We start from the raw sequence: 27554 nt of genomic DNA, 5'->3' as shown, positions 1-27554 counted from the left end.
CAGGACGATAAACACCTTGCGAATTTAGAAGGTTGGTCCCATCGGCTAGAAAGCCTCCGCTTCAGCCACATCACCCCCACCCCCCCATGCCACCCACCCCAGTCTTCGCCAGGACCTTGAGGAGTTCTATCCACAGCTTGGCCTCAGGCGCGCTCACTTGGGCAGGTGTCTAGAAAGTTCTCACACACAGTTCCCTCTGCTTAGTGCTACCGGTTTGTCTTCCGTCATTACCCGAAGCCACTTCTTTCTGGATTCTGATTCGGCTGCTTCCAGGACACCTCCCGACAGACTTGGGCAAACCTGGGTTTCCATGAATCCGTGTTTACCCCGCTACTCCATTCTGCCCACCGCCTTCGTCTGTTTGCCTTTCTTTCCTGTTTCCCTAACCTGCACTGACGTGACAGAGAAAGCAGTCACTCGACCTTTTGGGGTTGAATGGACCCCCTGGACTGTAGGAACTTCTAGCAAATGGGGTGCGGCATAGATTGGATTCCCTGTAGGGCCCACCTACTTTGACCCCCTGTGGATCCGCCTTGGGGAAGGGCTGCTGGGTAGACATTAATTTCTGGCAGTCGGGTGGTCTCCTTGAAGGTTTCCAATGGGGCTTGCAGCAGATAGGCCTTTTCCTAGGGAACTGTCTGGAAGCCTGGGTGATTTGAGTGCAGGAAAGCTTGGCTCCTTCAAAACCACCATACACTTGCCTGGAAGCCGCTGGGATCTAACATCCTAGAGAGCATGACGAGCTTCAGGACTGAACAGATGGGAGTCAGCGCCTGACTCGATCCCTTACAGGTGCTTTAACCCCAGGCAAGTTAGGCACCTTTCTGGGCTTATTTCCTAATCTGTGATGGGAACATAATTCACACCTCCGAAGGCGGCAGTGGCGATGAATTCAGTGAGATACCCCCTCTAAATTGGCCAGCATAGGCCCAAACGCGACGGAAGCTGGCTCTCGCTTTGTACCAACAGTCGCAGTGGCTCGGCCTACAAGAGCGAACCCCCGAGAGGACGTCAGGGGTTCCGGGCTGGTGCACAGTGCCCACAAACCACAGACGGCAGAGAATCATCATTTGCAGGACCCCGGAATTTTAGTTAAATACGCACAATTTTATTGATTGAAGAGATTAGGACAAAAACATTAAACCAAATACAGGACAAAGCACCAGAGGCCATAGATTCCCAGCATGCATGCCACCAACCTTTCCTCCTCCAGGGGACTTAAAAAATAGGGGACGGGGAAGAAAAACAGGTCCTTCTTGACACAGCACCATCTTCAGAATGTGAAAAACAAAAACAGAAACAAAAAAACAAAACAAAAAAAAAAAACCCAAACAAACAAAAACCTCTCTCCTTTGTTATCTTCCATTATCAAAATAGAATCTTGGCCGCCTTGTCTCCTGACTATGAACGGTTAAGCCGCCCTCCTGGGAACGTGAAGGCTGAGCCCCTGCTGAACAGGCATAAAGCATCCAAGGTCTGCACATACATGCTACATACTATAATGAAGCACAGATTCAAGTAACATTTACATACTAGAGTCCACGTGTTACCTACCCAAAAACATGACCATTTCACAAAACGTATACAGGCGGTAAAATCCAAACAACTGAGGTACTGGAAACACAAATATTTATGCCAAAAGTGTTCTGTATCATACAGCAATAGAAAAGCCGTAATAAAAAACAGTTGCCACTCGAAATCAAACAAAGCTATCTAGAAAAGCCAAACAAAAGGTTATTTCAGGGACAGAGATACTCAAACGAGAAAAAAAAATATATATATATATAAATGTTAACTACAGCATGTAACGTCATCCCAAGTCAACCCGTAATTGAAGTACTCGCTTAATACATCACAATGTGACATTTTCCTTAATAAATAGAAGAGTTCTTGAAAACACAAAGGTGCGTATTGGGACAGAGAGCTGTTTGTATTTATAACATCCTAGCTTTCAGCTGATGTTTCTTCCCGCTTGTCTCTACCGAGGGTTTCTGTCCAAACCAGAGGGCCTTCCGAGCCAAAAGGATCGTTCTTCCTAAAGGAAACAAAATAGCTGCCCTGGATTTCATCACGTGCGACAACCTGCTCTGCGTCACTGGTTATCCAATAAAACAGAGACAAGAGGTTTCGTTGAGACCAGAGTGTTGCAAAAAGCTTCAGACTCTCAATATGCCCCTCCCGCTAACCTGGCCCCGGTGCCATCGTCCCAGCAGAGAGGACCATCTATAAGGCAGCCCTCCTTGTTCAAAGGAAAGAAATTCGGGAGTGGGTTTCTCTTTTTTTCCTTCCCTTCCCTTCCTTTCTTTTCTTTAAACTCTAATAGCGGTAATGCCTCTGGAAGTTTGACTTCTAATAGCTTCCTGCCACAAACCCATGGACACAAAACAGAGTAACTTTGTTAAAGGACAGACTTTTTTTTTTTTTTTTTTCTTCCCCCTTCAGGGAGCAGAGTATCAACGTGTCATTTCCTGACCAGGATGGCAAATCGTTTATTTAGAAGAAATGAGTTGAAAAGAGCGATTAAGAGACACAAACTGGACTTTTATTTTCTTTTAGCTTTAGCACCCAGGTTTCATGTCAGTCTGTGTGCACCGAATTGTTTTTTAAATGAACCCCATTAATAATTATCAGGTAGGTGGCTGGCTTGTTTCAAAAAAAAAAAAAAAGAAAAAAGGAAGAAAGAAAGAAAGAAAGAAAGAAAGAAAGAAAGAAAGAATCCTTGGCCAATTGTACCTTCCCTGAATCGTGACAAGAAGTTAAAAGCTAACAGTGCGATGCCAAGATGTGTGGTTGAGGCAGAGAGTTTGGGCTCCGTCAGGATCTGCAACTATTTTGGAACAAATGAAAAGTGGGGTAGGCGGCCACAGCCCCGCTGAAAGGGTGGGCTCCGGGGGCCGCGTCAGGGAAGGGGGAAGCGCCAGGGGCTCCCACCCCTCCGACCTGACCCCAGACTCCCACCCCGCATCTCTCGCCCCCATGCTACATGTTCGGTCAGCTCCTTGAAGGTTCTCCTTCTCTGAACCGAGAAAACGTTGAGTGTCAGTGTCTGTCTTAACACCAAGCCAGGCGACGTGCGTTCCCCGGAAGGACTTTCCTCTGCCCTCTCTCGCTCCCGGTACCTGCTTAAGTCTCTGTGGGGCGTGAGCTCAGTTAAAGAAAGGGTCCAAGTTCTCCTCCATGTTGACATCCGGCACCAGCTGATCAGACGCCTCCTTAGCACCATATCCTGAATTCGAGACGCTAAAATCTGTAGAAAACCAGGGATGGTCCAGAATTTCCTGCGAGGTCAGCCGCTCTGAGGGCTCCCGCCGCAGGATGCTTCGGATGAGGCACTTGGCCTTGGGGGACAGGGTCTCTGGAATGTTGAACTGGCCCCGCCGGATCTTGCTGAAGAGGGAACTGGGCTCAATGTCATGGAAAGGGTACCGCCCCACCAACATGGTGTAGAGCATCACTCCCAGGCTCCACACGTCGGCTGCTTTGCCCGAGTAGCTGCCGCTGGTGTTCAAGATCTCTGGGCTTACGTAAGCCGGGCAGCCGTGCTTGTCTGACAGGGAGTCATCGTCCCCCCGCAGGATGTAGGCATCTTCCAGGCTTTCCAGCTTGACCCGGGTCCTGCAAGAGAGAGGAAAGCGTGAGCTCCTACGGGCGCTCTGACGCACACGGATCTCATCGCCGTCACGTCACACGGCTCCTGCTTTAATGTTTCCAAGACCATTCATTCATTCATTCATTCAACCAGCCAAACATGACTTCTAGGTGCCTTCTAGGTGCCAGACACTGTTCCAGGGCAGGAGGCCCCAGGAGTGAACAAGAGTGACAGGGAATTTGCACGAGGCTTAAGATCTACTGGGGGTGGGAGGGTCCCACACCTCCAGCGAGTAAACAGACTCTAAATGACTTGACTATCTCCCCATCTCAGTGATGAGGCAGTAAGAGACCCAGTGCTATTCTCAAAGACGCCCTTAGGTAGTGATGGGGAGTCACAGGATTTGGACTCCGATCCAGCCAACTGGGAAGCTCCCAGAAGCTCTGTCCACACGTTCCAGCAAGCTTCCGGCTGACGTGATAGAACACGGTATGGAAGGACCTTTTACTCAACGGTATCTTGGCTTTATTAACAGTCCTTTTGTTAGACATGGAAGATTTTATGATCCCATTTTACAGATAAGAACACCCAGGCTCGGAGAGCTTGAGTAGGAATAATTTGTTCACCGCCTTTTAGCTGGGAAATAGAGAAGACCTGCCCCACACTTTGCTTCATCAACCTGTCCCTCCTTCCCCAATACCAAGCTGCCTCTCCAGGACACGGGCAGGGCTGGGGAATGTATTCGAGCGGGCATCCACTACCAGCAGCTAGGCCCTCCCAGGGCTGACCTCCCCTGGCCAAGGTTTGCTGTGGAAGTTGCCTCCCGTCCTGCCAATCACATTCCCAGGGGCTGGTCCCTGACTTACGTAATACTAATGTGACCTGGTTGCTGTATCTTCTACCTGTGACAACTCACGCACGATGCTGATTTCTCACGAGTGCAGGGGCATGTCTGTCGATCTGCCCTCGCCGTTTACTTATTTATTTATTTTTTGTTTATTTATTTTTGAGAGAGAGATCGCACGAGTGGGGCAGGGACAGAGAGAGAGGGAGAGGGAGACACAGAATCGGAAGCAGGCTCCAAGCTCTGAGCTGTCAGCACAGAGCCCGACGTGGGGCTTGAACTCGTGAACCGCGAGATCATGACCTGAGCCAAAGTCGGTCTCTTTACCAGCTGAGCCGCCCAGGTGCCCCTGCCCCTTGCCATTTAAGGACGAATGAGCTGGCTGACGGGTTCCGGGACCCTCCTGGATGCACTCCTGAACAGAGACGGAGAAATCCCACATTGAACTCAGAGTCCCCAGGGCCTAGCACCCATCTCTGCACAGCAGGGCTTGACGTGACCACTGGGCATAAAATAAGTGCTCAGTAAATACTTTTGGAAGTTAAATTCCTAAAAATAATACGTACTTGCAGTGAACAAAGCTGAGGACCGAGATGTGAAAGGACTTGTTCAAGGCTGACGGCTGCCCCTGACCCAGCACCATAAGCCGCTAAGACCGGCATCTCTCCTTGATTCAGGGGCCTTCCGAGAATTCCCGCTTCCCTGCTCTGCCGTTCCTTGAGTGGAAAGCTAGGTACCGCTACCTTCCAGAGCTTAGGATGGAAATCCTCCTCCTGTTCTCCCGTCCAGAACCCTCCACGGCTCATGTCCAGGAGCTGTCAGACCGCAGACTCGGGCCCATTCCATCATACAGACGAATGCCTGCCATGAAGGTGACAAGGGACAGGGCTGAGGGGCCGGAGTGACGGGGTAGGGCCTCACGGACAGTGCCTACGAGGTCCCGCGAGGTCGGTGTCATTGCAACAGCTGCCTCCTTCATCTCAGAAGTGCGCACCAGAGCACGTGTCCTGTCGTCCAGAGGCGCCATGGGGCTCAAATGGCCGGGGAGGAGGAAAAACCGCAACGGGGCTCTCCTCCCAGATCCGACTTGTGACTCAGGTCCATGAACTACTGATCCTCCTTCTCCCTTGGGCTACAGGGCTTACCCCTTCAGGGCGGTCACCAAGGCTACTCAGGGAGCCACGGAAGCAAGATGAGGTTCAGGGTCATCAAGTTAGCTCTCTATAAGCGAAACATGTGATGAAACCCTGGGTTGATTCTAAGATCTCATACTTGGATTACAGAAGTCTCAAAGACTAAGGAGTGACCGCATTCCCCTGCACTCATTTCTGTCCATGAGACATAAATGGCCATGTCACTGGTAAAGGGACCGGGCTGGGAGCCCGGGGCAGGGGGACGGGGAAGACGGGGGGGCAGATTCCAGGCCACAATACATCTTTTACCTGTGGTGTGGCTCTGGGAAGTCAATCTCTTTGTTTCTTTTTAAATTTTTTTTTTTATGTTTATTTTTGACAGAGAGAGAGACAGAGTGTGAGCAGGCGAGGGGCAGAGAGAGAGGGAGACACAGAATCGGAAGCAGGCTCCAGGCTCCAAGCTGGCAGCACAGAGCCTGACGTGGGGCTCGAACCCACGAACTGTGACATCAAGACCTGAGCCGAAGTCGGACGCCCAACCTACTGAGCCACTCAGGTGCCCCTCAATCTCTTTGTTTCTTAAACTTGAAGAGGGGTGCTGGACAAGGTAGTGTCCTTTTTAATTTTAATTTCTTTTTATTTATTTATTTTTGAGAGACAGAGAGAGACAAAATGTGAGTGGGGGAGGGGCAGAGAGACAAGAAGACACAGAATCCGAAGCGGGCTCCAGGCTCCGAGCTGTCAGCACAGAGCCTGACGCGGGGCTCGAACCCACGAACCACGACATCAAGACCTGAGCCAAAGTTGGACGCTTAACCAACTGAGCCACCTGAGCACCCCTAATTTTCTTATTATGGTACAGTATACATAAAATGTATCATTTTAACCATTTTCCACTGGACAGTTCAGCAGCATTGAGCGCGTTCGCACATCCGTCTGGACCAGCCAGCCTGAAAGTTTCTGCCCGTTTTAACATCCTGGGATTCGCATCTATAGCAACGCGCCCTCGTTCCTTGCTCGCCCATATTCCACTATAACCTGGAGCACACACGCTCTGTTCCTCTCCTCCCTCCTCAGTGAATGATCTCAAGACACAGGAAGGGCTTAGATGTGTTGATCTGGAATGGGGCTGCTGGAAAGCAAACCTCCCTTCTTCCTGCTGCTCTTTCTAACCTAAGGCGGCAGGTGGGGCAGGCCCACACCAGCCTCATGCGATGTTCCGGGATAGGAGTTGAGTCACGGAAACCCAGAGAGGGGAGGGGAGGGGGCTCAAATCACGAGCCCAAGGAGGTTCCCTCAACAGCCTCCTTCACCCGACCCTCACCAGCAGCAGCCCCGCCTGGCTCAGGAGCTGGCCAGACTCCTGGCCTCCAAGGTCACTGTCGTGACAGCAGAATGCCTACAGGAATAACTCTAGCTGCTGCGGCAACGATAATTAGCTGTGCAGCAAGGGACGGTCCGGTGTCCAGTGGGTCTGGGGGACGTTCTCCCCAAGGCTGCAAGGTGAGCCCCAGGCCTCTTGACCCCCCGCCCTGTTCCAGCCTCTTCACGGTCCCTCAAACACACCGACCACCCGCCACAGTCCTCCCTGGGGTCTCTGTGCACGCCTTCCCCCAGCCCCTGCCCGGAATGTTCTTCTATCAGATCCAGGGGCGTCTCACTCCTGCTCACCTTCTTCCTTCTTTCAGGTCTCTGCTCAAAGGAGCTTCATTAAAGAGCCCCTGGCTGACCATCCTACATCCTGTAGCACCCGCCCCCAGGACTCGCAGGCCCCACAACGGCGCCGGGAATCGTCGTTCAGTACTGCATTGGTTCCCGCGGTCCCTGCAAGGCCGATCACCTCGTTGCCACCTCCAGGAGCTCGGGAGCAGGTGGCTGAGGTCGCTTTGTACGTGGAGAACATCGCCTCTCTTTATGGCTGTATCTCCTGCACCCAGACCGGGGCTTGCCACACAGCAGACCCTCTGAGAGTGAAAGGGACAGTCACACCACGTCAATCAGAGTGAAAGGGACAGTCACACCAGGAACCCCTCAGAGCTCCAGTGTGCTCACCTCTGAAGGAACAAGAGCCCTGCTCTGGCCGCCTGGCCGGGATTAAGAGGATGTCAGGTCGAGCATCCACGGGAACAGGCTTTGTAAATTCCAACACCTCAGTCCCTGGCGGGGTGACGACAGGTACAGATGTGCCTTCAGACCCATGAACTGCTCCTGGCGGAGCCCTTGCAGGGGACAGACGTCACCACCTCAAGCTCCTTATGCTAAACCACATCTGCAGCCCTTTTCCAGACTTATCCCCTTCCAGGACACAACCCTTGAAGGTGATGGTCACCTTCCCCCTGTGACCCACCCGCTCCCCCAGGCAGCAGAGACCCTATTTCCACCGCGACACCTTTTCTGGAACCCTTCTCCAGATCAGAGGAAAAAAGACTTCACCCGTGGCCAAGGGTTCAATCTTGTTGAGGAACCCACTCACCGGCACTCGCCTCTCTCCCCCTCCACCTCCAGCACTTGGTGGCTGTGCAAATACCCAGTGAACCCGAGAGCGTAACAGAAAGGGCACCCACGTGCTGCTGATGTTCGTCTGCCCCCCCCCCCCCGCCCCAGCTGACCCCCCCCTCCCCGGCCACTTCCCCCGCCTCCCTTCAGAAGCCAGGCTCCGGATCTACCTGTCACGTTCGGCTCACTGTGCGACGTGCCAGAGTGTGCCCTTCAACACCCGCCAGGTATCTACATACACTTCCTCTTTAAAGTTTCTAACATCAGCTTCCAAGGCAGCAACTGTCATCCCTGTATGTGGACGCTGAGCCCAATGCTCAGAAGGGGTGAGCCAGCAAGGCCAGCGAGGCCAGTCGGGGGCGGGGTGCTCACCTTTCCCTTGGCTCCAGGCAGCCAGTCCCCCCTGCCCTCGGCCTGCCCCACCCACCCGAGCATCCAGTCCAGGGAACAGCAGCCAGGGCGTCCCCGTCCACGAGACCCCCTCCCCGGGGCAGCACACACGCGCCCAGGGCCAGGGGCACCGACATCCCAGGCAGGCAAGGCGAGAAGAGGAAGAGAAGCCTAGGAAAAAAGATGGGGAGGAAGGGCAGGAACGTTCGCAAGCATTCTTCTGACCTTGTCTCCTTCTCGGAACACCCGGAACTTGTTTACATCAGTCCTGGGTGAGAGTCAAGGCAAGCAGTCTGGATTGCGTCTTTTAAACCAGAACCTTCCGGGCGCACACGTCGGGACCCTGGGGCTGGGCTGTAGTCCCAGCGCCAGACCTGCCGCCCAACTGCAGGGACCCTCAGAAGGTCTCTGGGGCTTGGCTTCCCCCTCTGGGGAGCAGGGCTGCCCCTCTCTCCTCTTCAGAGCGTGGGGGGAGGGGTGCCTGGCAGAGAGCACCTGCACCTGGCCGCTAGGGACGATGCAAATGAACCCTCTATCAACTTCTGCTGTCCCCTGATCATAAATTCCCAGGCAAAGGAATCGATTTCCAGAACAATCAACAAGGGCACAGTGGTCCTAGGAATTCAGATGTTCCACTAACGAATGGGCAGGGCATTTAAAGTAGGCACTGGGGTTAGGGACAGGACGTGTGACAGCCATCTTCTCCGTTTTTATGGGGATTAAACGAAACAACGCAAGTACCTTCCGAAAAGCCTAACACAGGAAATCTGCAAAGAAATGGTGGCGACTCTAACCCATCTTATTAGTAAGATAAGCCCCACCCCGCCTTCAACCCCAGAGCCTACGAGACAAGACAGAGGAACAAGCCTCAGGCAGATCCAAGTGGATGTGAATTCTCTGCCCATGTTCCTTCCTGGGCCCTTTGCACTTGTTTCCCCCTTGGCCTGGAATGTTCTACCCCCAAATATGTGCCCTGCTCATTCTTCTCACTTCCTTAACTCCTAGGGAAATCAGAGTGGGCTACCGGGAGGCGGTGGGAATAGAATGGTACATGAAGAATAGAGGGAGGGAGGGTGGACAACTGCTGTCACCAAAAAAGCTACGAATGACAGTGGCGACCTCCAGGCAGCTTCTTGGAGGAAAGAGCCATTAGCCTGGGGTGGAATCCACTTGGCTAAGAATCTGTATCCCTGCATGCATTTTGCAACTCATCCCTGGCACAGGCAGGAACCAGCCTGCTTTGCTTTAATTTCTGAATGGAAAAGGCTCGCGCGGGGGCAGCCTGTGCACTTGGCTACCGGCCTTGTGCCATCAGATCCCCAGCCAGGTGAGGAAGCCAGACCAGCAGGATACGGCTCTACTCCCGCCTCCAAGGAGCAGTGTCCCACCCACTCGCAGCCGAGGCCTGCATGGCTCCCCGTGGCCCCAGGCCCAAGACCAGTGTGACCACAGCCAGACCTTTCGGCCTCAGTTTCCCTTCTGTACAATGTAAACATACCTGCAGGGCCCGAAAAGGGCTCTTCTAACTTCAAAATTCTCAATCATAAATTGTCTTTAATCGAAACTACAGGAACTGCACTGTCTCCTCCGTGACAGCTTCATAATAACAATGACAATTATGGTGACAACAACAGTGACCGTGAATAAGACATCTACTAGGTGCTGGGAGTTTTTCAGTCCGCATCTCTATTTCTCATAACAAAACTGAAAGGCAAGTATTATGATACACGCAAACCTCTTTAGAAATAAGGAAACTGAGGCACAGGGGATTAAATGTCCTAGCCCGCAGACGGGATAACGGAGGAAACAGAGTTCTGAGTCCACATCTGGAGGCTTTTCGAGCTGGTGCCCGCCCCAAAACACATCCTGTCACCAGCAACACAGATTTCCTGAGTGACAAAGACAGAAAACCTGTGAAAGGAAGGCCCCAGGTTTACTGAGCACTAGATCACAGACAAAAACCCACACTCACGTGACCTAACTGTGGAAGCTCACGAGGCAGAGAGAGGCGGCTGGACCCTCTCATTTCCCAGACGAAAACACTGAGACACAGAGAGCAGATGTGACTTGCCCAAGGCCACCTAGCAAGCGATGGCAGAGCTGGGACTCAAAACCAGGTTTTCAGCTTCCAAATCAGTGCTCTGTCCAAAAAAGTCAACAGTGGCCTGGCCAAGCAAATCATGCTTTGTCTTTAAACCTTTAAACACCACCTTGGGCTCTCGGCAGGAAGGGATCAGGACAGGGTGGGCCGGGGTGGGGCTGGGCTGGGAGTTCAGCCAGACCAAGTGGGCCTGGCCGGGACGGGAAGTCCGGTGTCCTGAGGTCAGTGGAATTCAGAGAAGTCACTGAAGGCCATTCCATGGGGGGGGGGGGGGGGGGGGGGGAGGGCGGTGGTTGTCCAAGCAGGCGAAGGGTCAACTGAGACAGGTCAAATGCGGCCAGGTCTGGCTTCACTCTGCCCAGTACTGAAAAGCTGCCCTTGGCTGCCAGCTGGCTTGTGCAAGCAAGGGTCTCACCAGGGGCTACCGCTGGGGGTGCCCAGCCACGGACTGTCCCACACCGTAGGCTGCCATCAAGCCGACGTGACAGCCACAGACTGCTAAACTCTGCCAGATAAATCGTCATTCAAGTTCTCTGCTTCCTGAGTGCGCAGATTTTCTCCAATAGTTACCCCTGAGAGCCACTGACGTACCAGATCCTGTAGATTCAGTGACCAGACCGACACCAAGGTCAAGCTGCTTCCAGATCAGCAGGAGGGCAGCAGGTAACCAACAGGGAGGCATGTCGGGTCCGGGTGAGGGAAGTCTACAGGGAGGGGCTGCTTGGTTCTCCCAGGTGGTATATCCTCTCACTACCTGACCATAGTCAGGGAGGTGGGGGGGGGGGTGGTTCCTGCACCCGTGTGATGCGCCAGAAAAGTCACAGCTTACCAAGATGAAGGAAGTTGCTAGGGGACAGTACGGTCGTGATGAGAAGCCCGATCCGACTCAAGCACCCAGATGTTTCCACAGCACCTCTGGCTGGCCACAACAGAAAGGCCTGTGCTGTCTGCGTGCTGGTGCACGTCTGAGCCCGACACACTATGACCACAGGACAGCGGGGAAGCCATCGCATCCCACCCCCGAGGCCGTCCCACTGCAGGGAGACACCATCCGAGGGCAGCCCGTGTCTCCACAGGAACAGACGGGGAACCCGGAGACAGGCAGCGCCGCTCAGAGCTCCTCCTCAGTCCTCTGTTCAGGACTCCTGCTCCTCTGCAGGGAGACGCGATCCCAAAGGATCCCCTGATCCCGAGTCAATCGATCCAGCCTTTCAGAAAAGGCTCCGCAGGCAACCTCCTGCCAGGGCAGGACAGCACTGCTCTGAGGGCCCACCCAACCTGGATTCTCCCAGGGAGAGGGAGCCAGGCGCCCCTCAAGCTCCTGCTCCGGCCCTGCTGCGTGGTCAGGCTGACTCAGGGTCCAGAACATTCCCACCCAGGACGACTGGCAGGGCAGCAGCAGGGCTCAGGCCAAGTCCCTCTGACCCCACCGACCCAGGGAGCACTGGGAGCAGTGGTCCAGCGCTGGGCCAGGCAGGGATTTCCACTTGGCAGAGTCCTAACCTGGGCCTCACCCAGATGGCCCAGGCACATACTAGACCAATTCTGGGAGCCAGAAAACCTGAGCCCTGCTCTGGGTCACACCGCCAACATGTTGTAGAACTTTGGAGAAGGGCATTCCCTCCTCATTTCTTCATTTGCAAAAATCCAAGGGTTGGGGTTAATTCTACCTCTTACCCACTCCTCCTTGATCCCACCGCTTGGGGCCTGGTTCAGCCTCAGTCAATACACATCCATTCTGCCCATACGCTTCCAGAATCACAACCTGACCCCATCCTGTCTTGTCTAGAAAAACCCTTCAGTAGCATTTCCTGGATTTCAGGTCAAGTTTAAGGACAAGGGCATGCACCCAGGCCCTAGACCTGTGCTTCCCTCTTTAGTCTTATCTCTGACCCCCATATAGCACCCTCCACCAGTACGTCATCCCCCCCTGCACAGGCTCATTCATGTCTCTTGGCCTTTACTCATCCTTCCCGACACCTCCCCTTCTCTCTACTTCACTCAGACTAACCCAAGAAGGAACCTATTTCCTCACTGACGCGGTCATTCTCTACACCCCACTCCACCGCTGGAACATTCTCTTCCTGCTCCCACAGGGCTCTCTAATGCCCACCCGCAACCCGTAACATGGTACGAAAAGTCACTATTACACTTTGTCTTCCATCAGGCAACAACTCCCCTTAGCGATTCTTGTACCCCTAACACCTAGCGCTGTATGTGGTACAAAATAGATGCTTAATCAATATTTGCAAAGTAGCACGACTCCCATGTCTCAGATGCCCCCAGCTCCAACATGCTGTCTGGAGTTCAGGGTATCCGGGCATGATTCTGCTTAAGAACGGTACTCTCTACAGTCCAAAGAAATTTCAAACAGGCTGGACTCTATTTCATGCTTTAGAGAAACTCCCAAGAGTACTGGATAAAGGACATTTAAAATGTGTTTCCATCTACTGCCTCCTGCCATCAATATATCTAGGGGATTTTTCTTATAATATTTATGCCTCCTGGGCGTAGGGGGCTATTCACACACCCACTTAGACAACTGTCAGACATTCACCAAGTATTTACAATGCCAGTCCTGGGCCAGGTAGGGAAGACAGAAAGATAAACAGACCCCATTTCACAGTTCTGTACAGAAAACAAAACGGGACATCACAGGACTGTCCAGGGGGTTAGTGAACTAGTGGCCCATGACTGCTCAGAGAAGGTCAAGCACTGAGCTTCACTTAGACTCCGGCCGGTCAGGTCCTGCTGGTGTTTACTTGTTGCCTATTTGCATGAGAAAATTCTTTCTGGGGATCGGACACAAGGGGCGGAATTTTAGCTGGTGTCCATTTCCAACAGCCAGTGTGGTCTTTCCAGAGCCTAAGCTCGGGAGTCCCATATCCTGGGTACAAATCCCCAGGCCTGCCGCTGATTAGCTGTGGGACCCTGAGCCTCAGTTCCCTCATCCATAAAATGGTGATAATAGCACTAACTTACTGGTTTTTTTTGTTTTGTTTTGTTTTGTTTTAATTTGAGAGACAGTGAGAGCCTGTGAGCTAGCAGGGGAGAGGGACAGAGGGGGAGGAGGAGGAGGAGGAGGGAGATCTCAAGCAGGCTCCGTGCTCAGTGCAGAGCCCAATGCGGGGGCTCGATCCCACGACCCTGGAATCATGACCTGAGTCAAAATCAAGAGTCAGAGGCCCAACCGACTGAGCCACCCAGGCGCCCCTCCTCACTGGTTTTAAGCTGGTGAATATACATACAGTAGTTAATTCGGATTAAATCAGTTCACTTAACTGCCCTTGTATTTAGAAGAGGGCCTGGCACATGGTGTATCTAGGTATTATTTCACTAAACTGTTAAGTCCCACGAGGGAAAGCCTTCGGTCTCGTTTGCCACGGCAGTTGCCACAGCACCTAGAACAGTGCCTGGCCCGTGACAGGTTGCTGGGTAAACAGAGGGATCTCCGGGTGGTTGGGTGGTGAGGCCCAAAGCCGGTAGCTGATGACCAGTCATGACCGCTATCCTCTTAAGGCTCTGCAGTGCGCCCGGCACCGTGCTGGGCACTGGAAGTTCACCATCTCCAACCCACGCCAGAGGAGGTAGGCCAAGGTCAAACGGCTCAGTGAGGCAGTAAAAACTCCTACGGCCGTGCCCTTGGCCTCACCTTCCCAGGGTCTCAGTCCAGCCCGTCAACTAACTGATTAAGCCCAAGCAGTAAGCAGCTCAGCCAGAAATCCTACTGAAGGATGCCGACTATTTAGCCCACTTCTAAGCGAGGAACCCTGAGAATGCTCTCCCCTCTCACTGTGATTAGAGAAGCTTTTCATAAACACGACACCTGGCCACAGACACTGACCGCACTGTCTCAAATGTCATTCTGCACAAATCATTAAATCCAAATGGCAACGATGGGTTAATTTCTCATTTGAGGCGGAAGGCTGAAAGGAGCTTTCTTTGCAAAGATGTCTCCGTGGGAGACCGATAAGACGGAGCCTTTCAGGGGCTCCCGATCTGAGGAATGATCTAGAGGCCAACGATCTGTACTCACCCCCACTTCTCTCTTCTCTCATTCCGTCATGAGAATCCAATCTGAGACGCACGCGCTCAATAAAGGAGATCTTCGTTCACGCAGTGCCCACCGTGTTCCGGCAGCAGGGAAACCGAGGCAGCCTCAGTCCCCAAGAAGCTCCCAGCCCAGGAGGAGACGGGGACGGTCTAGGGATGCACGTGTACAATGTGAGAGGGGAGACTGCAGGGGTGCTGTGGTCGGGGGGATCGCTTACCCATCCAGGGAGAAGTGGGGGAGTGAGCCTTCCCCAAGGGTTGGCATGCCTGAAGTAATAAGAATGGTCCACATAAATAAGTGAATTCCAGGAGCTCTGTCTCCTGGGAAGCAAAAAGGTAAGATATTTTCCTGAAATACGGTGAACTTAGCACTTAATGTAAATCGCTACTAACGAAAGAAAGCAAGACAGGATCTCTATACTTTGCTAGATACTGAAAGAGAGAGAGACTGGCAGGTCAGGGCAACACAAGGCCTGGGCCCCACAGGACACACAGGTCGGGTGCCCGGGTAGATGGTTACACGAGGGCCCCTAGGGCTGCGGGGTTTCTAAAAAGGGTCCGGCCTCCCTCCCGCAGAAGCAGGCACTGATTAGCTTCCACGAAGCAGAGGAAATCAAACCTGTGACGTCAAGAGATAAAAATCTTCTAAGCAAAGAAGAAACACGTACAGAGGCATGTTTCTCCATTCACATGGGGTATTTCTGTGCGGTGAAATGTCAACACTGAACTGCGACCGGGGGAGCAGGGCGCTGGGGGAGGAGGGTGGCAAGGAGCCTTGTCCCGAGGGAGAAGAGAGATCAAGCTGGCCGAAACGGGCACCACGGTGGGAGCCCCAGGCTGCAGCAGCTTAAAGGGCTCCCCACATCTGAGTTGGCCAGCTGGCCCAGTGTCACCCAGTGTCATCCTGTCACTAAGTGCACAGGATGTGAGGACGGCAGGAGCTACCGCTTGCTGATGGCTGATCAGGTTCCAAGCACCGGGTTCACCCGCATTAATTCATTTAAATTTCACAAAGAAAGTCTCCTTGTTACTTCCACTCTGCAGAGGAGGCAATCTGGACAGAAGAGCTTATGTAACTTCTCAAGATTAAGTTCAGTAAGGAGGGCAGGAGCAGGGCCTAGAATCCAGTGCCTCGGCCTCCCCGTGGGAGTAAGGGGTCTTCTCCCAGCCTCGGGCCTTCCCCTGGAGGCTCAAATTCAAACACGAGGCCTCCCAGAACGGGCTGCCCGGGCAGAGCGGCACGGTCACTGCCCTCTATCTAATTCAGGGCTCCCACCCACAGGGGGCCCCTCTGACCCCATCAGCCCATCTCCGATTTTACTGCCGAAACTGTGGACGCAAAGGGTGTGTCCAGAGCGAGCCCAATCAGGGTAAGGGTTTAACTTCCTCAAAACAAAAACAAAACTGCAGGTCCGTGCTGCAGAAACGTCCCAGGGACGGAGGAGACAGCAGCAGCACAAGGCTGGGAACACAGCGGCCGCGCGGGGCCGGGGGAGCGCATGCGCCTCGAACGCTCCTTCCCCTGCGGACATCTCGTCTACCTCGTGGCCTTGCTGAGCCGCCCACCCCGCCCTTTGCGCTTTTGCCCTGCTGGTCACCGGTCCCACCCCCTCCCCGCAGCACTGATGCAATGCCTGTCATTAACCGAGAGGGCAACGTGGCTTAAATCTGAACCCTTAGACCCCCAAGGGTTCACTCCTTGTGAAATGGCGGCCCAAGGGACGGAGCCCATTCTCCATGCACTTCCGGCGCCTTGGGAACGGCTCTTCCATAGTGGCACCATGTTATCCATGACTTTAGGAGCTGCTGGCCATCGCGAGCCCCTGCCCCACCCTGTGCGCCTCTGGATCACGACACTCAGCTCTCACAACCACCAACAGGGATGCAGACCTTACTTTTGTTCCGAGGAATCCGCGGCTCAGAAGCATTAAAGGACTCCTCCCAGACCGGGTAGCTAATGAGAGGTAGAGACAATCTGCATCTAGAACCCAAACCAAAATAAAACGGAAGCCAAAGAATCTGAGGTGCTGCAGCTTCAACACAGCGAGACAAGGCACACTGCCATCAGGCCCTAACAGAACATGGGGTGGCATCTTCAGAGCTGTTTCTGGGAACCTGGACTGATGGCCCTCACAGCGCCACCAAGAATATTCTCACGGGTTGGTCATGGGTTCAGTTACAGTCCAGGATCGGAAATCCATGCATAGGAAGTCAGCTCACAGGGGGGTCTCCTTGGGAACCCGGAGGGGGGAGGGGGGGCGCGAGGGCTTTCACCTTCAACCCCTTGCAAGAGAATCAACCAGTAAGAAGCACATCCTTGAGAGATCAAAGGCCATGCGCAAAGGAGGGGTCTGGTGATGGGAAGCTTAATAACACAGGACTTCCAAAAGCCTCCTCTGTGTTTTCTCCCCCATAGGACCAATGCATAAAGGGTCCGAACACAGACACAGACTCCATCGTTCAACGTTTCAAAGGCCTTTCCAATTCAACCCATTGTTTTCTTACAGGTGCCATGACGTCAGGAGAGGCATAGGCTCTAGTGCTATCGAAATACCTATTGAGGAGGTCCTGCTGATTAGCATGGATGGCGAGAGCTGCCAGCAGCAAGGTCCCAGTGAGGTCCCAGACCGCTGCCCCCCTCAAAACACGGGCGGGCTGCTCCATGCGGGCCACTGTGCAGACCAACAAAGAGAAACTCTGCTGCGAAACCCAATGGCTGTTGGACACACGGAGGGAGAAACACGTTGAGTGACAAAACCAGAGACTCACGCTCTGAGAACGAGACGTTAAAAACCAAAACGACAAGGAGAAAGGCTACAAGGCATTATTCCTCTTTCACAAAAAGTTTGACAGCTGGCTGGAAACAAAGTTCCTATCGGCTACCGAGCAGAACATTCAGAGTGTCCTTGAGAATGAGAGTGACCTTCTCAGAGCTGCCCAGACGGAGACGCCGATCATGCTAAGAAGGACAAGTCCACTGAGCCTTCAGCAAGGTGAGGGATAGGGAAAGAGCTCTGGAGTCAAATGGTAGCATTTCCAGGCCAGCTCCACGGGCATGCCGGCAGTGACCTTGAGAAAGGTCACTTAGCTCCTGTGCAACCCAGTCACCTCGCCAATCAGATGAGGAGTCTTCCTTCCCCCTGACAGTCCCGCAGCAATGCGAGGCTGCACGGGGCTCAGGTGCTCTCAGACATGCCAGGGACAGATGATGACCAGCTTCCTCCCCGTCACTTACGTTTCCTCTCTCATAAGGAAATTGCTCTCTACAGTTAAAAAGAATTTAGCTTTGCCATGCGTGCTCCGGTGAAGTATTCTGGTTTCACATTCACATGGGATGCTTCTTTCTAGATCTTTCTAGAAAGGGTCATGCTCTTTTGCAAATGTCCAACACAAACTCCAAAATCAACACCAGAAATGCACAGTCCTTGTGTCGGAAGCTTCTGACCTCTTGGCATTTCTATTTTTTTTTTTAAGTTTGTTTATTTATTTTGAGAGAGAGGGTGTGTGCATGAGGGGAAGTGAGGGAGACAGAGAATCCCAAGCAGGCTCCACACTGTCAGCATGGAGGCCGATGTGGGGCTCCAACTCAGGAACCATGAGATCATGACCTGAGCCAAAATTCAAGAGTTGGATGTTTAACCGACTGAGCCACCCAGGCACCCCGACATCTTGGTATTTCTTCTCTAGGCACTGGGACATCAAGGATTTTTGCTTTGCCACCATAAAGGACAAGCCAGGTCTGACTCAGCCCCTTATTTGTTTCCAGCTAGCCGTGGGCACTGGGGCCAGCACCCTCACCCCCGGGGCTCTGATTCCAGGCAGCAACAAACATGACAGGACTGAAGGATGGCCCCCTGGAGGCCCCAGAGTTTACACGTGCCCCCTTGTTCTGACCTGGGGGTGTCCACCCTACTGTGACCCACTTCCTAAGTATGTATTTACATACATGTGCTATCGCTGGACGCACCGCCCCCTATACTCGCTGCCGTGTGAAATTCCTCTCTAAAGAGGCACGATCAAAGGTGATGCTTAAAAACCTGGACCCCCGTGAAAGAGGGCATCGTTGCCCTTACTGCCCAGGGCAGGCAGATGGATTTCTTGAGAGCTGATTTAACAGAGCACACGTCCTTTCCTGTCTCTTTCCTGTCTGTCACGTAGAGATTTCACACATTCTGAGTCTTCCTCTATGAAATGAACACAAGGATACCCACCCCCAACCTGCAGAGAGAATTAAGCTCAACAATAACCTGTTAACCTCTCATTTTAGAAGTTAGAGTTACTCCGTGTCCAAGAAAGGTAGCACACAGAAGGATAAAGTATCTCTGTCGGGATTCTGCTGGGAGTCACAGCCGAACTTACTTCCCAATGAGAATATTCAAAGAAGCACACACATCTATTGTAACGCAGAAAAACCTCAGAACCAATAAAACAGAGCCAGGACAATAAAAGGATGCGAAACTTGAGCCCAGAAGGCGGGGACCAATCTAAATGGTCAGAGAGTATTAAAGATGAAACCGGGGTACAAACCCGAGTCTCCAGGCTCCGAGGGCAGACACATCTGAGCTGAAGACGAGAAATGGTTAAGTGTGGCCCCAGGTTCTAGATCTCTGAATGGCTCCCTCTTCTTCAGTTTATTAACAAGGGTCAAATCCCTGCACTGTAAAGGACCAGGATACTGGCTGCCACAAATGCCTAAGATACCTGTTTATGGGTAAAAATGTGGAACAATAACCAATCTCTGTGGCCACGGGCCCTCTGAACCTTGAAAACTCAGCAGGATTGCAAATGCTCATGACATTATCCCATTTGGGTTAAGTAACCACAGGCCCTTTACCTTTGCTAATCCCAAAATGCTTCCCAGACATTTCCCAATTAGCTCAACCCATAAAGATGAAAAAAAAACAAAACAAAACAAAACAAAAAACGAAGTGCACACCACCCGACGTCGAGAAGCAGCAGCCTACGATATCACAGGCCAAACTGACTGGAAGGTAGGAAGGTCTGACAGGAAGATCTGTACCAGACGCACAGATCTGCCCAGCGAGTGAATGAATGGCACGTATTGGCTTTGCACTCAGGACGGCTCTTAACAGCTCTGTGACAACGGACCTTCACTTCACCAACCACTTTCCTAGTAGGAGGTGAGGATGCCCAAGGCAGTCGTGGTAACTCCACGACCCACGTGTGTAGAAACCCTAGAACAATTTTTGGACGAGTCGGCAACGAATATGAATCCGTGGCCTCCACCCCTGTGAGAACACACATTCTTCAAAAGAGAAAAGTAAGTGGCTTGGGAAGAGTTTTAACAATGGAAGTCAGCTGGAAGACAAAGCAGGCCCCAGTGGGTTTGCGAAACAGAACGCGACGAGTTAATGGAAGAAGCGTGAATGGAACTCAGATGCCCAGCAGCCTGTCCAGCTGTCGCCTCCAATAAGCCAGACCTTCACCCGGCTGTGCATCTGCACTGGAAGGTTCCTCACCGGCAGCACGGGTCCTTCCCACATTGGCCGTAACATGTTCATCATCTTTCAGGTCTGGTCCGACATCGCGTCTCCTATAGAATATCTTTCTTGCCTTCCAAGTCCTAGTTAAAACTCACATCCCAGCCCCCAGTTCCCATCCGACCCGGGAGATCATCTTCTTTTAGGGCTTGGAACATTCCTTTATAGGTGAGTCAACTAGCTCATGCACACGGATCTTCAGAGTACTGAGAATTGTGATTTATACACGCACACTTTACTGACACCCACAAGCACCCTGAGGTATTCCTGAATGAGGGAACGAACGAATGGGCTCTAAATGACTAATGCCAGGCCCCGAGCGTTCTGAAGGCACGATTGTCGCCATCGTGCCTCGTGCACCTTGAAAACGCCACACAGGCTTGCAGCCACCCTTCAGAGCTGACGACACCACAACAAAAATAACGACCGGGTCACAGAGTGTCCTGGCACCTGCCCTCTGAGCATCCCGTAACGCCTTTAGAGGAGCAGCGACTTGTTTTCCGAGGGCGCTTAGAACGCTGCAATATTCATTCACTCCCCACCCCCCCCACCCCTGTCCTCCCACCCTCTCTTCTCACCTGGACAGCAGGCAGCAAAAAAAAAAAAAAAGTCCATCCTGGACAGCCTGTTAGAGTGTCAGGTCTGGACAGGAAGGGTACTCACCTCTCTTCGTCCTTAAAGATGAATTTCCGCAGCTTTAGGTCCCGCAGCACCAGCCCCCCGTCGTGGCAGTGGGCCACGGCCGAGGCGATTTGGTAGAAAAGTCTGGCCGCCTCCTCCTCCCTCAGCTTCTTGCAGGTGCGGACAAAGGAATGCATGTCCCCATAGCTTCGCTCAAAGAACACATAGGCTTTGGTCTCCCCCAGGAGAATTTCGGTGATTTGGTTGATGTTGCTGTGGGCAGTCAGGCAAAAGCACGGGGCCAGGGATTCCTGGTAGCAGCTGATATCAAACACCTAGGGCAGGGGTCACAACAAGACGGAGAGTCAGCGATCCCTCTTGTACGACCAAGAAAATCACAGGGTGCGGGCACCTCCCACCGTACAGGCTTCTGAGGGGACGAGAAAGCACACCGAACGTGGACCCAGACCACACCGGCCCTGCCGGCCGCTCCCAATGCTGGGTCGCCTTGAATAAGCCGCTGGATCTCTCTGAGCTTCCGAACGGTCACGTGCAAAATGGGCAAATGGCGCTTGACCCACAGCGTGGGGAGGATTATACGAGCAAATAAAGGTCAAAGCGGTTTGCGCGAGGTCATACAGCACACAAACGGGAAGTCCCGATCACCTCCGCTGAGACAGGAACAAAAGCAAAATCGGAACGTGGCCCACCCCGAGCTGCACAGACGACACCTTGTTCGCCTTCCAAAAGCAAGACGGAGCAAAAATGTACATCTCTGTACCACTACAGCGATTGTGGACAACAGATTTTATGCTCTGCAACTGCGTTGCACAGCACTGTAAGACCTGAGCAATTAACAGTCAAAAACGTAGACTCTGCCTTAAGGTTATCTAATTCAGTACCTTCGTTTTACGGATGTGCAAATCGAGGCTCAGGGAGCAAGTCAAATCAAGCCCCAGCGGCAGAATTAGGAATAGGACACAGGCTGTTAATAGGAAAGCAGACACGCTTCTCTATTTCCTGCACGGCTATCTAGCTCAATGAATCAGTTATGCAATGATTTTCTGTGAATCAAAATTAGCCTGTGAAATGCCACCTCATTGTGGGGTTGTTTAAAAAGAAAATCCATCCCCGATACCTTTCTGAAAGCAACCTAAGAGGGATTAACACTACCGAGAATTTTTGAGGTCATAAGAAAAAGCTTTCATTCATTTTAAGACCTCCACTAAATCAGGACTACAAATCCCTGGGTTTGGAATGTGGTTTTCCTATCTGCCTGGGAATGTGGGCACATGACTCTGTTCTGTGCCTGCAGGAGTGAGGGGCAGGCATGAGGGGCTTTGCTGGAAAGCACTGGAGGCCAGGAATGCTCCAACAACACTCAGTGCTACGGGCATACCACCATTTAGCTTCTTAAATCTTTTTTCATTAGTTAGAACATCCTCTCCTTGATCCCCATTTTGCAGCGTGGCCTAGAAATCACCACACCGAGGCTCTAATCCTGGCTTGGCCCCCAATAATCTGGATAAGATGGCTAAAGCACTCAGGGTCACTGGGCCTCCCTCCCCTTCAGAGACGGAAGACGTTGACTTAGAACACCGTTGACCTTTTTTGGGTCCCACAGGAGAAGCTGGTAAGAGCTCTGTCCCCTCTTCGCTGACAATGCCCAGTCTCCGACGCACGCACAATAGGGGATTCATTTTTAAGGGGACTCACAGACCTTCCCAAACCCATCCAGGCACACAGGCTCTTAAGATCAAAAACCGAAAGAAATCGGTGAGTCCAACAAGGATAGTGAGAACCTCAGAGGGCTGGTGCTAACCCGGGGCGAGGAAGCAAAGTAACAGTAACGTTGTGAATGAACCATAATGAGGCATCTCAGGAAGACGGCACGGCTGCTACCACTATAACCTAAAATTTAAGAATGAATACTTCATTATCTCCAGAGACCACAAATCACACCCTGATATTGTCAAATGATGACCTACGAGCAGTGACCTCAGAGGTCCATTCAATTAGGAATCCGAAATGCCCTGAGTCAACTTTAACACCCAGGCTGTGGGCAGCAGAAACCAAGTAAAGCCTCAAAAATTTCACAGAGAGTAACAGACATGTTGCAGTGGCTAACATAAACACTCTGCGTTATGTAACGGGCATGCTGTGTTCTGAAGCATCAGGCTGCGGGCTCCGGTCGCCAGTGCTCATGAGTTAAGATTATTTACAATCTCCTTCTTCCTTCAAGTTGCATTTTTTTGAAAAATAAAAGGGGATTTTTTGCTCAACACCCTCAATCTGTTATCCTGCTCCACTGATGAGAAACTGAATGGACACAGAAATTTCTTTAAAAAAAAAAAAAAAAAGAAAGAAACATATTCACGGCAGCTTCAAGAAATAGCCAGTACCCTTTGTAGAAGAGATCAAATTCCAAGATGGTGGACAGAGCATGAAAAACAAAACAAATACTTAGGTTCTCCCAAATGGGTAGGAACCAAACTTTTATTAGCAGCTATAACAGGCCTTTATGGGGTTGGACTGGTATTTAAACCATAACCTTCAAATGCAAAATCAAGCCATAAGCCTGGTTGCCGGCTTCTTTTAAATGTTTAATTTGGAATCTTAGTTACATAATGTGACAGCTGAGATAAGGCAGTGAGATTAGGCCATCATTAATAGCATTTACCAAAAAAAAAAAAAAAAAAAAAAGTGCCCATTATGCCAAGGCACTAATTATGTCAATCTGCACTGTACTACCATCATTTCCATGAAAATGATAAGGTAAAGACCCCCTGAAGCTCCCTTCTTCCATTTGCCTAGCTTAAAGTAGGTTCCTGGAGACAATAAACAGGCTTGCTTATGTTGGTTAAATGACCCCAAATAGCATCCTGTAGAATTCTCTCTAGGGTCCTCTATAATAATGGCATCTTTACATTCGATCAGTTTTTGCAAAGACTTTCTCCTTGGGTCAACATAGAGCTAGGAGACATGAACTCTATATTCTGAGACATCAAAAGGAACTTGAGGCACTGTGTAGATTCCACAGTGCCCCACAGTAAGCTGAGTTCACACTGTATTTCTGAGGGTGGCTCATGGAAGCAGCCTTATAAAAACCACTTGGAGCTTCCTAGGATATGGACAAGGGTGCCTGCATAAAAAGTCGTCACCCATGTCACCTCTGGTAGAAAGGCAGGAAAACAGAGGCTGCCGTGTCTTAAAGGGATGACCTCTGTCCAGCGGAACAATGATACTGCACTTAAATACGCTCGCAGCCACACAGTAATTGGTGAGGGGCTGATTCAATCTTTGCAATAATAAACCAGCAGATTAAGTACAGTTTCAGGCCAAAGAGCAAGTCCACGGATGACACTGTAAGGTCAGCCCCAAGTGAAATATGCCTTGAAGAATCTGGAGGGAGAAAGAAACAGCAGGGGCGAATCACCTCTGCCTTTAAACAAAGAAATAACAGCAAGATGCTCCTGCAGAATTTGGAGGCAGAATCCCTTTCCGTGCAAGCGTCTCCAGCCTTTGAAAAATATTGAAATGTTGTACTGAAGTTGAGCAAAAGGAGTGAACACACTCACTGCGGGGCGATTGTGCATATTTCATAGGACAGTGGCAGCTCGGTGGAATTCATTCATTTCAAAGGATGACGCCCCTATTGTGCAACGTTGTAGGTCTTCTGAGAATTCAATCCAGCTCTGAATAGCCTACTGAATTTTGGTTAACCGGGCACAGTTGCTCTGAGTCTCAATAACTTGGGAGAAGATGCAAAATACCAGATGCTCAGTACAAGGAGAGAGCTATATTTAAAGAGTCCCTGACTTTCCCAAGATCTGAACTGAGCAATTGCAAAACTGACTGAAGCCCCCCACAAAACCCTTATTTACACTGCAAGAGTCCAGTCCTCTATGAAATAAAGCAGTCTGTGGTTGATGGTAAAAGTGTGATGCATTTTTTTGTAGCACAGCTGTGCAGAGTGCCCATTTCAAAGACAGTAAAGGTCCTCATTGCTCACCACCCCCCTAGCCTCCCCCCCCCCCCCCCCGCCCCGAGACCCCCAGGAAAACCAAGAGTGAGCAAATGTAAAAATAAGTGACAATGAATTCTTGATCTATGTCCAATGCCTGGGTAGCGGTAGGCTCTACTCTATTCTCTCTCTCTCCCAATCTCTCTCTCTCTCTCTCTCTTTTTGCAACTATCCCCCCTCTCATCCCCCCTCCTCTGGAGTGCACACACACAAAGACACACACACCAGTCACTGTTGGGGGTCAGAGACAAAAAGGAAACTGAAGTGCCCGGCTCTGAATTAGCACTGCGAATGTCTGGGGCTCCAAACGCCAGCCTGTAAACCATACAGGCAAAGGTGTGGGCTGGGGGTGGGGGGCGCGAGGGGGGGTGGTGGTGTTCAGGCACGGAAGTCCGGAGATGAGAAAAAACGAGAGGAGAGAAGGACCCAAAGGGCTCACTATTTCCTACACCCTAAGGTGCGCTGGCGGCTTTGATTTCCACCCCCAACCCTCCTTTCAAGGCTGCAGGCAGTAGAGAGCTCTTTGTAAACTCCTTCCCCGCGCTGGGCCCCTGGCTCCGCCAGAGGGGACACCTTTGTGTGTGTCTTTTAAAGGGCACCTTCCGAACAAAGGTTCAACACCTGCACGCTCCTAAGAACAATGGCTGCGAAGGGAACCCAGACATCAGTGCCTTAAAATTAGCGGGGGATTCCCTACTCCACGGTGGAAGGGGAGGGGGCTAGACACGGGGAGAAATCCCTTGGGCGGCGGGACCCGGCCTTGAGCCGAGGCGCTCCACGAGCGTTCGGGAGCACGCGTGTCCGCCGTGGCCCCCGCGCCGTCCCCGCCGCCCTCCCCGCCCCAGGTTCTCCCCAAAACGCCCCCGCCGCAGCCCGCCCCATTGTCTGCAACGCTCTAAAAACTTCGCAACTAGCCGAACGTGAACAAATAAATAAACCCATTTAACGAGGCCACGGGTAATTATCCCGCGAGTCTCCCTCCCCCAAGGCTCCGGAGCTCGGCGACCTCCCGCCCCCTCCAAACAGCCGGGGAATCTTTTTAAAAGACAAAAAGCAAAAACAAACCCCGGGCTCTTTACCTTGCACACCAGCTCCTCCCCGCTGTGCAGATGCACGGCACGAAAAACGTGGTCTCCCTCCAGAGGTTCCAACAATAAGTATTTCCCGATGCAAGAAACGCAATGCGACAAGTTCGGAGTCTCGGGCGGGCTCGGGGAGCCGAGGTTCGGGCTGAAACTCTGGCTGGGCTCGGCGGACCTTATAGACGACAACTCTTCGAAATCCTGGGTTTTGTTCCGCGATCTCCCATATCTTGCTATTGTGATGGGGGTAGACCTGTGTATGTTCATGAGTGTGGGGATCGCACTCGGCAAACAAAAAACCCGCTGGAGAGATGAGTCGCTGGCGAGTGCGGCTGCAGGCGCCTCGGTGCCACGGATTTTAAAAGGGAACGAGAGGGGAGGGGACGGGAGAGGGGCGACGTGGAGAAAGAGTTAGAAGCCCCCAAATGGGCGCCGCCGGGCACCTTGTCTGCTCCGAGCCCGGCTCCCGGGGGTGCTCAGTCGGCAGCAACTCGGGTCCCTTTGTTACCCCAAAGCAGCCAGCGATCTGCAGAATCCCCGCACTTTTAGTTTCTCTCTCTCTCCCGCTCGCTTTCCAACGCGGATCTAGCTAGGCGAGTAACCGGATTGCTAAGGTGGGGAGCTGCAGCGCCCGGTCTCCCGAAGCGATCCCCACGCAGGCTTCCGAAACGCAGACGGGGCGGAGGAGCCCAGCCGTAGTTCGTGCAATCTTCCAGGGGCGCACGGCGGCGGCTCAGTCTCAACGCGTTAGAAAACCAAACAAAAAGAAAAAGGAAATAAGCACGGGTCTACCGGCTCGCGCCGCACGGCAGACAGATTCCGCGCTGCACCCCCTTTTTTGGTGGAAAGGGTGGGGGGCGTGGAAGAGGGGGCGCCGGAGAGGGTAGTTACCTACGTTTTAACTGTAGATGGCGTCTGAGGCTTTTCCAAGATCGCAAGAGCTCTCCAAAATTTAAACAAACAGACAAAAAAAGAACAGAAAAAAAAAGAATAGCGAGGGAGCATTTAACTTGGAGCGGTCAGCGCTACCAACAAAAGATTGCAAAAGCCGGGCACGGAGTTGCGGCGCGGGCCGGGCGCAGGTACCGCGACAAAGCCCGGGTTGGCCCGCCGGGCGGAGGTCAGCACAGGCTCATGCTGTCGCTGCTCGCTCGTGCTCCAGATCGTCCTCCGAAAAAAGAAAAAAGAAAAAAGAAAAAAAAAAAAAAGGGAGAAGTGCGGGCAGGGACGAGGGTGGCTCGGCGGTCTCCGATTCCCCCGGCACGAGCTTCCGGGGGATCCTCCGGGCGCTGGAAGGGGATGCGCCCCCAGCCCAGCCAACCTGCGGCGTTCCTTTCCCGCTGGATACCTGGATCTTGCCTTGGAATAATTTACGACAACTCCGTCTCCCCCTACCCGAAAAGCCCAAATTGCCCGGTGGGGTCTGTTTTGGAGAAAATTGATGGCTCTTCTTCTTCGTCTTTTATTATTATTTTTTCTTTCTTTCTTTCTCCCCCCGAGGTAAGCGGAATGTGTATTTAAAATTGAAGGGGATGGCCGATCGTGCCCGAGGCCAATCCCCGAGCTCAGCACGCCCGCAACTCCCGGCGAGGCGGTATTAATAGTTACTTACGTGGCCGGGGATCTCGGAGCGAGCGGGGCCCTGTGTGCGCGGGTGTGCGCGCGCGCGCCTCGCTCGCGCTCCGTCTCCCCATTCAATGTCACCGACACATTTCCACGG

At 52.3% G+C, this 27554-nt stretch overlaps 1 protein-coding gene across 1 annotated transcript; it reads right to left on the bottom strand.

Moving 5' to 3' along the window:
• Nucleotides 1-1086: 1086 nt before the first annotated feature.
• On the bottom strand, nucleotides 1087-27554 carry TRIB2 (tribbles pseudokinase 2). The gene is made up of 3 exons (XM_060648779.3): nucleotides 25832-27554; nucleotides 20771-21063; nucleotides 1087-3615 (listed from the first exon to the last, which is right to left on the bottom strand). The coding sequence occupies exons 1-3, from the start codon at nucleotides 26099-26101 to the stop codon at nucleotides 3147-3149; spliced, it is 1032 nt and encodes a 343-aa protein (XP_060504762.1). The 5' UTR covers nucleotides 26102-27554; the 3' UTR covers nucleotides 1087-3146.

This window comes from Panthera onca, chromosome A3 (genome assembly GCF_046562875.1).
Source record: "Panthera onca isolate mPanOnc1 chromosome A3, mPanOnc1 haplotype 2, whole genome shotgun sequence".
Taxonomy (NCBI): Eukaryota; Metazoa; Chordata; class Mammalia; order Carnivora; family Felidae; genus Panthera; species Panthera onca.
Note: the sequence above shows the minus strand (reverse complement) of the source record. Positions and strands in the feature narration are given on the sequence as shown.

Excerpts from the sequence above, each read along its gene's own strand:
- TRIB2 (XM_060648779.3), bottom strand. The coding sequence starts at position 26,101 with ATGAACATACACAGGTCTACCCCCATCACAATAGCAAGATATGGGAGA. Across the intron at positions 21,064-25,831 it reads GGGAGGAGCTGGTGTGCAAG|GTGTTTGATATCAGCTGCTA; the intron begins GTAAAGAGCCCG and ends CCCCTGCCCTAG. Across the intron at positions 3,616-20,770 it reads ATCTTTAAGGACGAAGAGAG|GACCCGGGTCAAGCTGGAAA; the intron begins GTGAGTACCCTT and ends TCTCTCTTGCAG.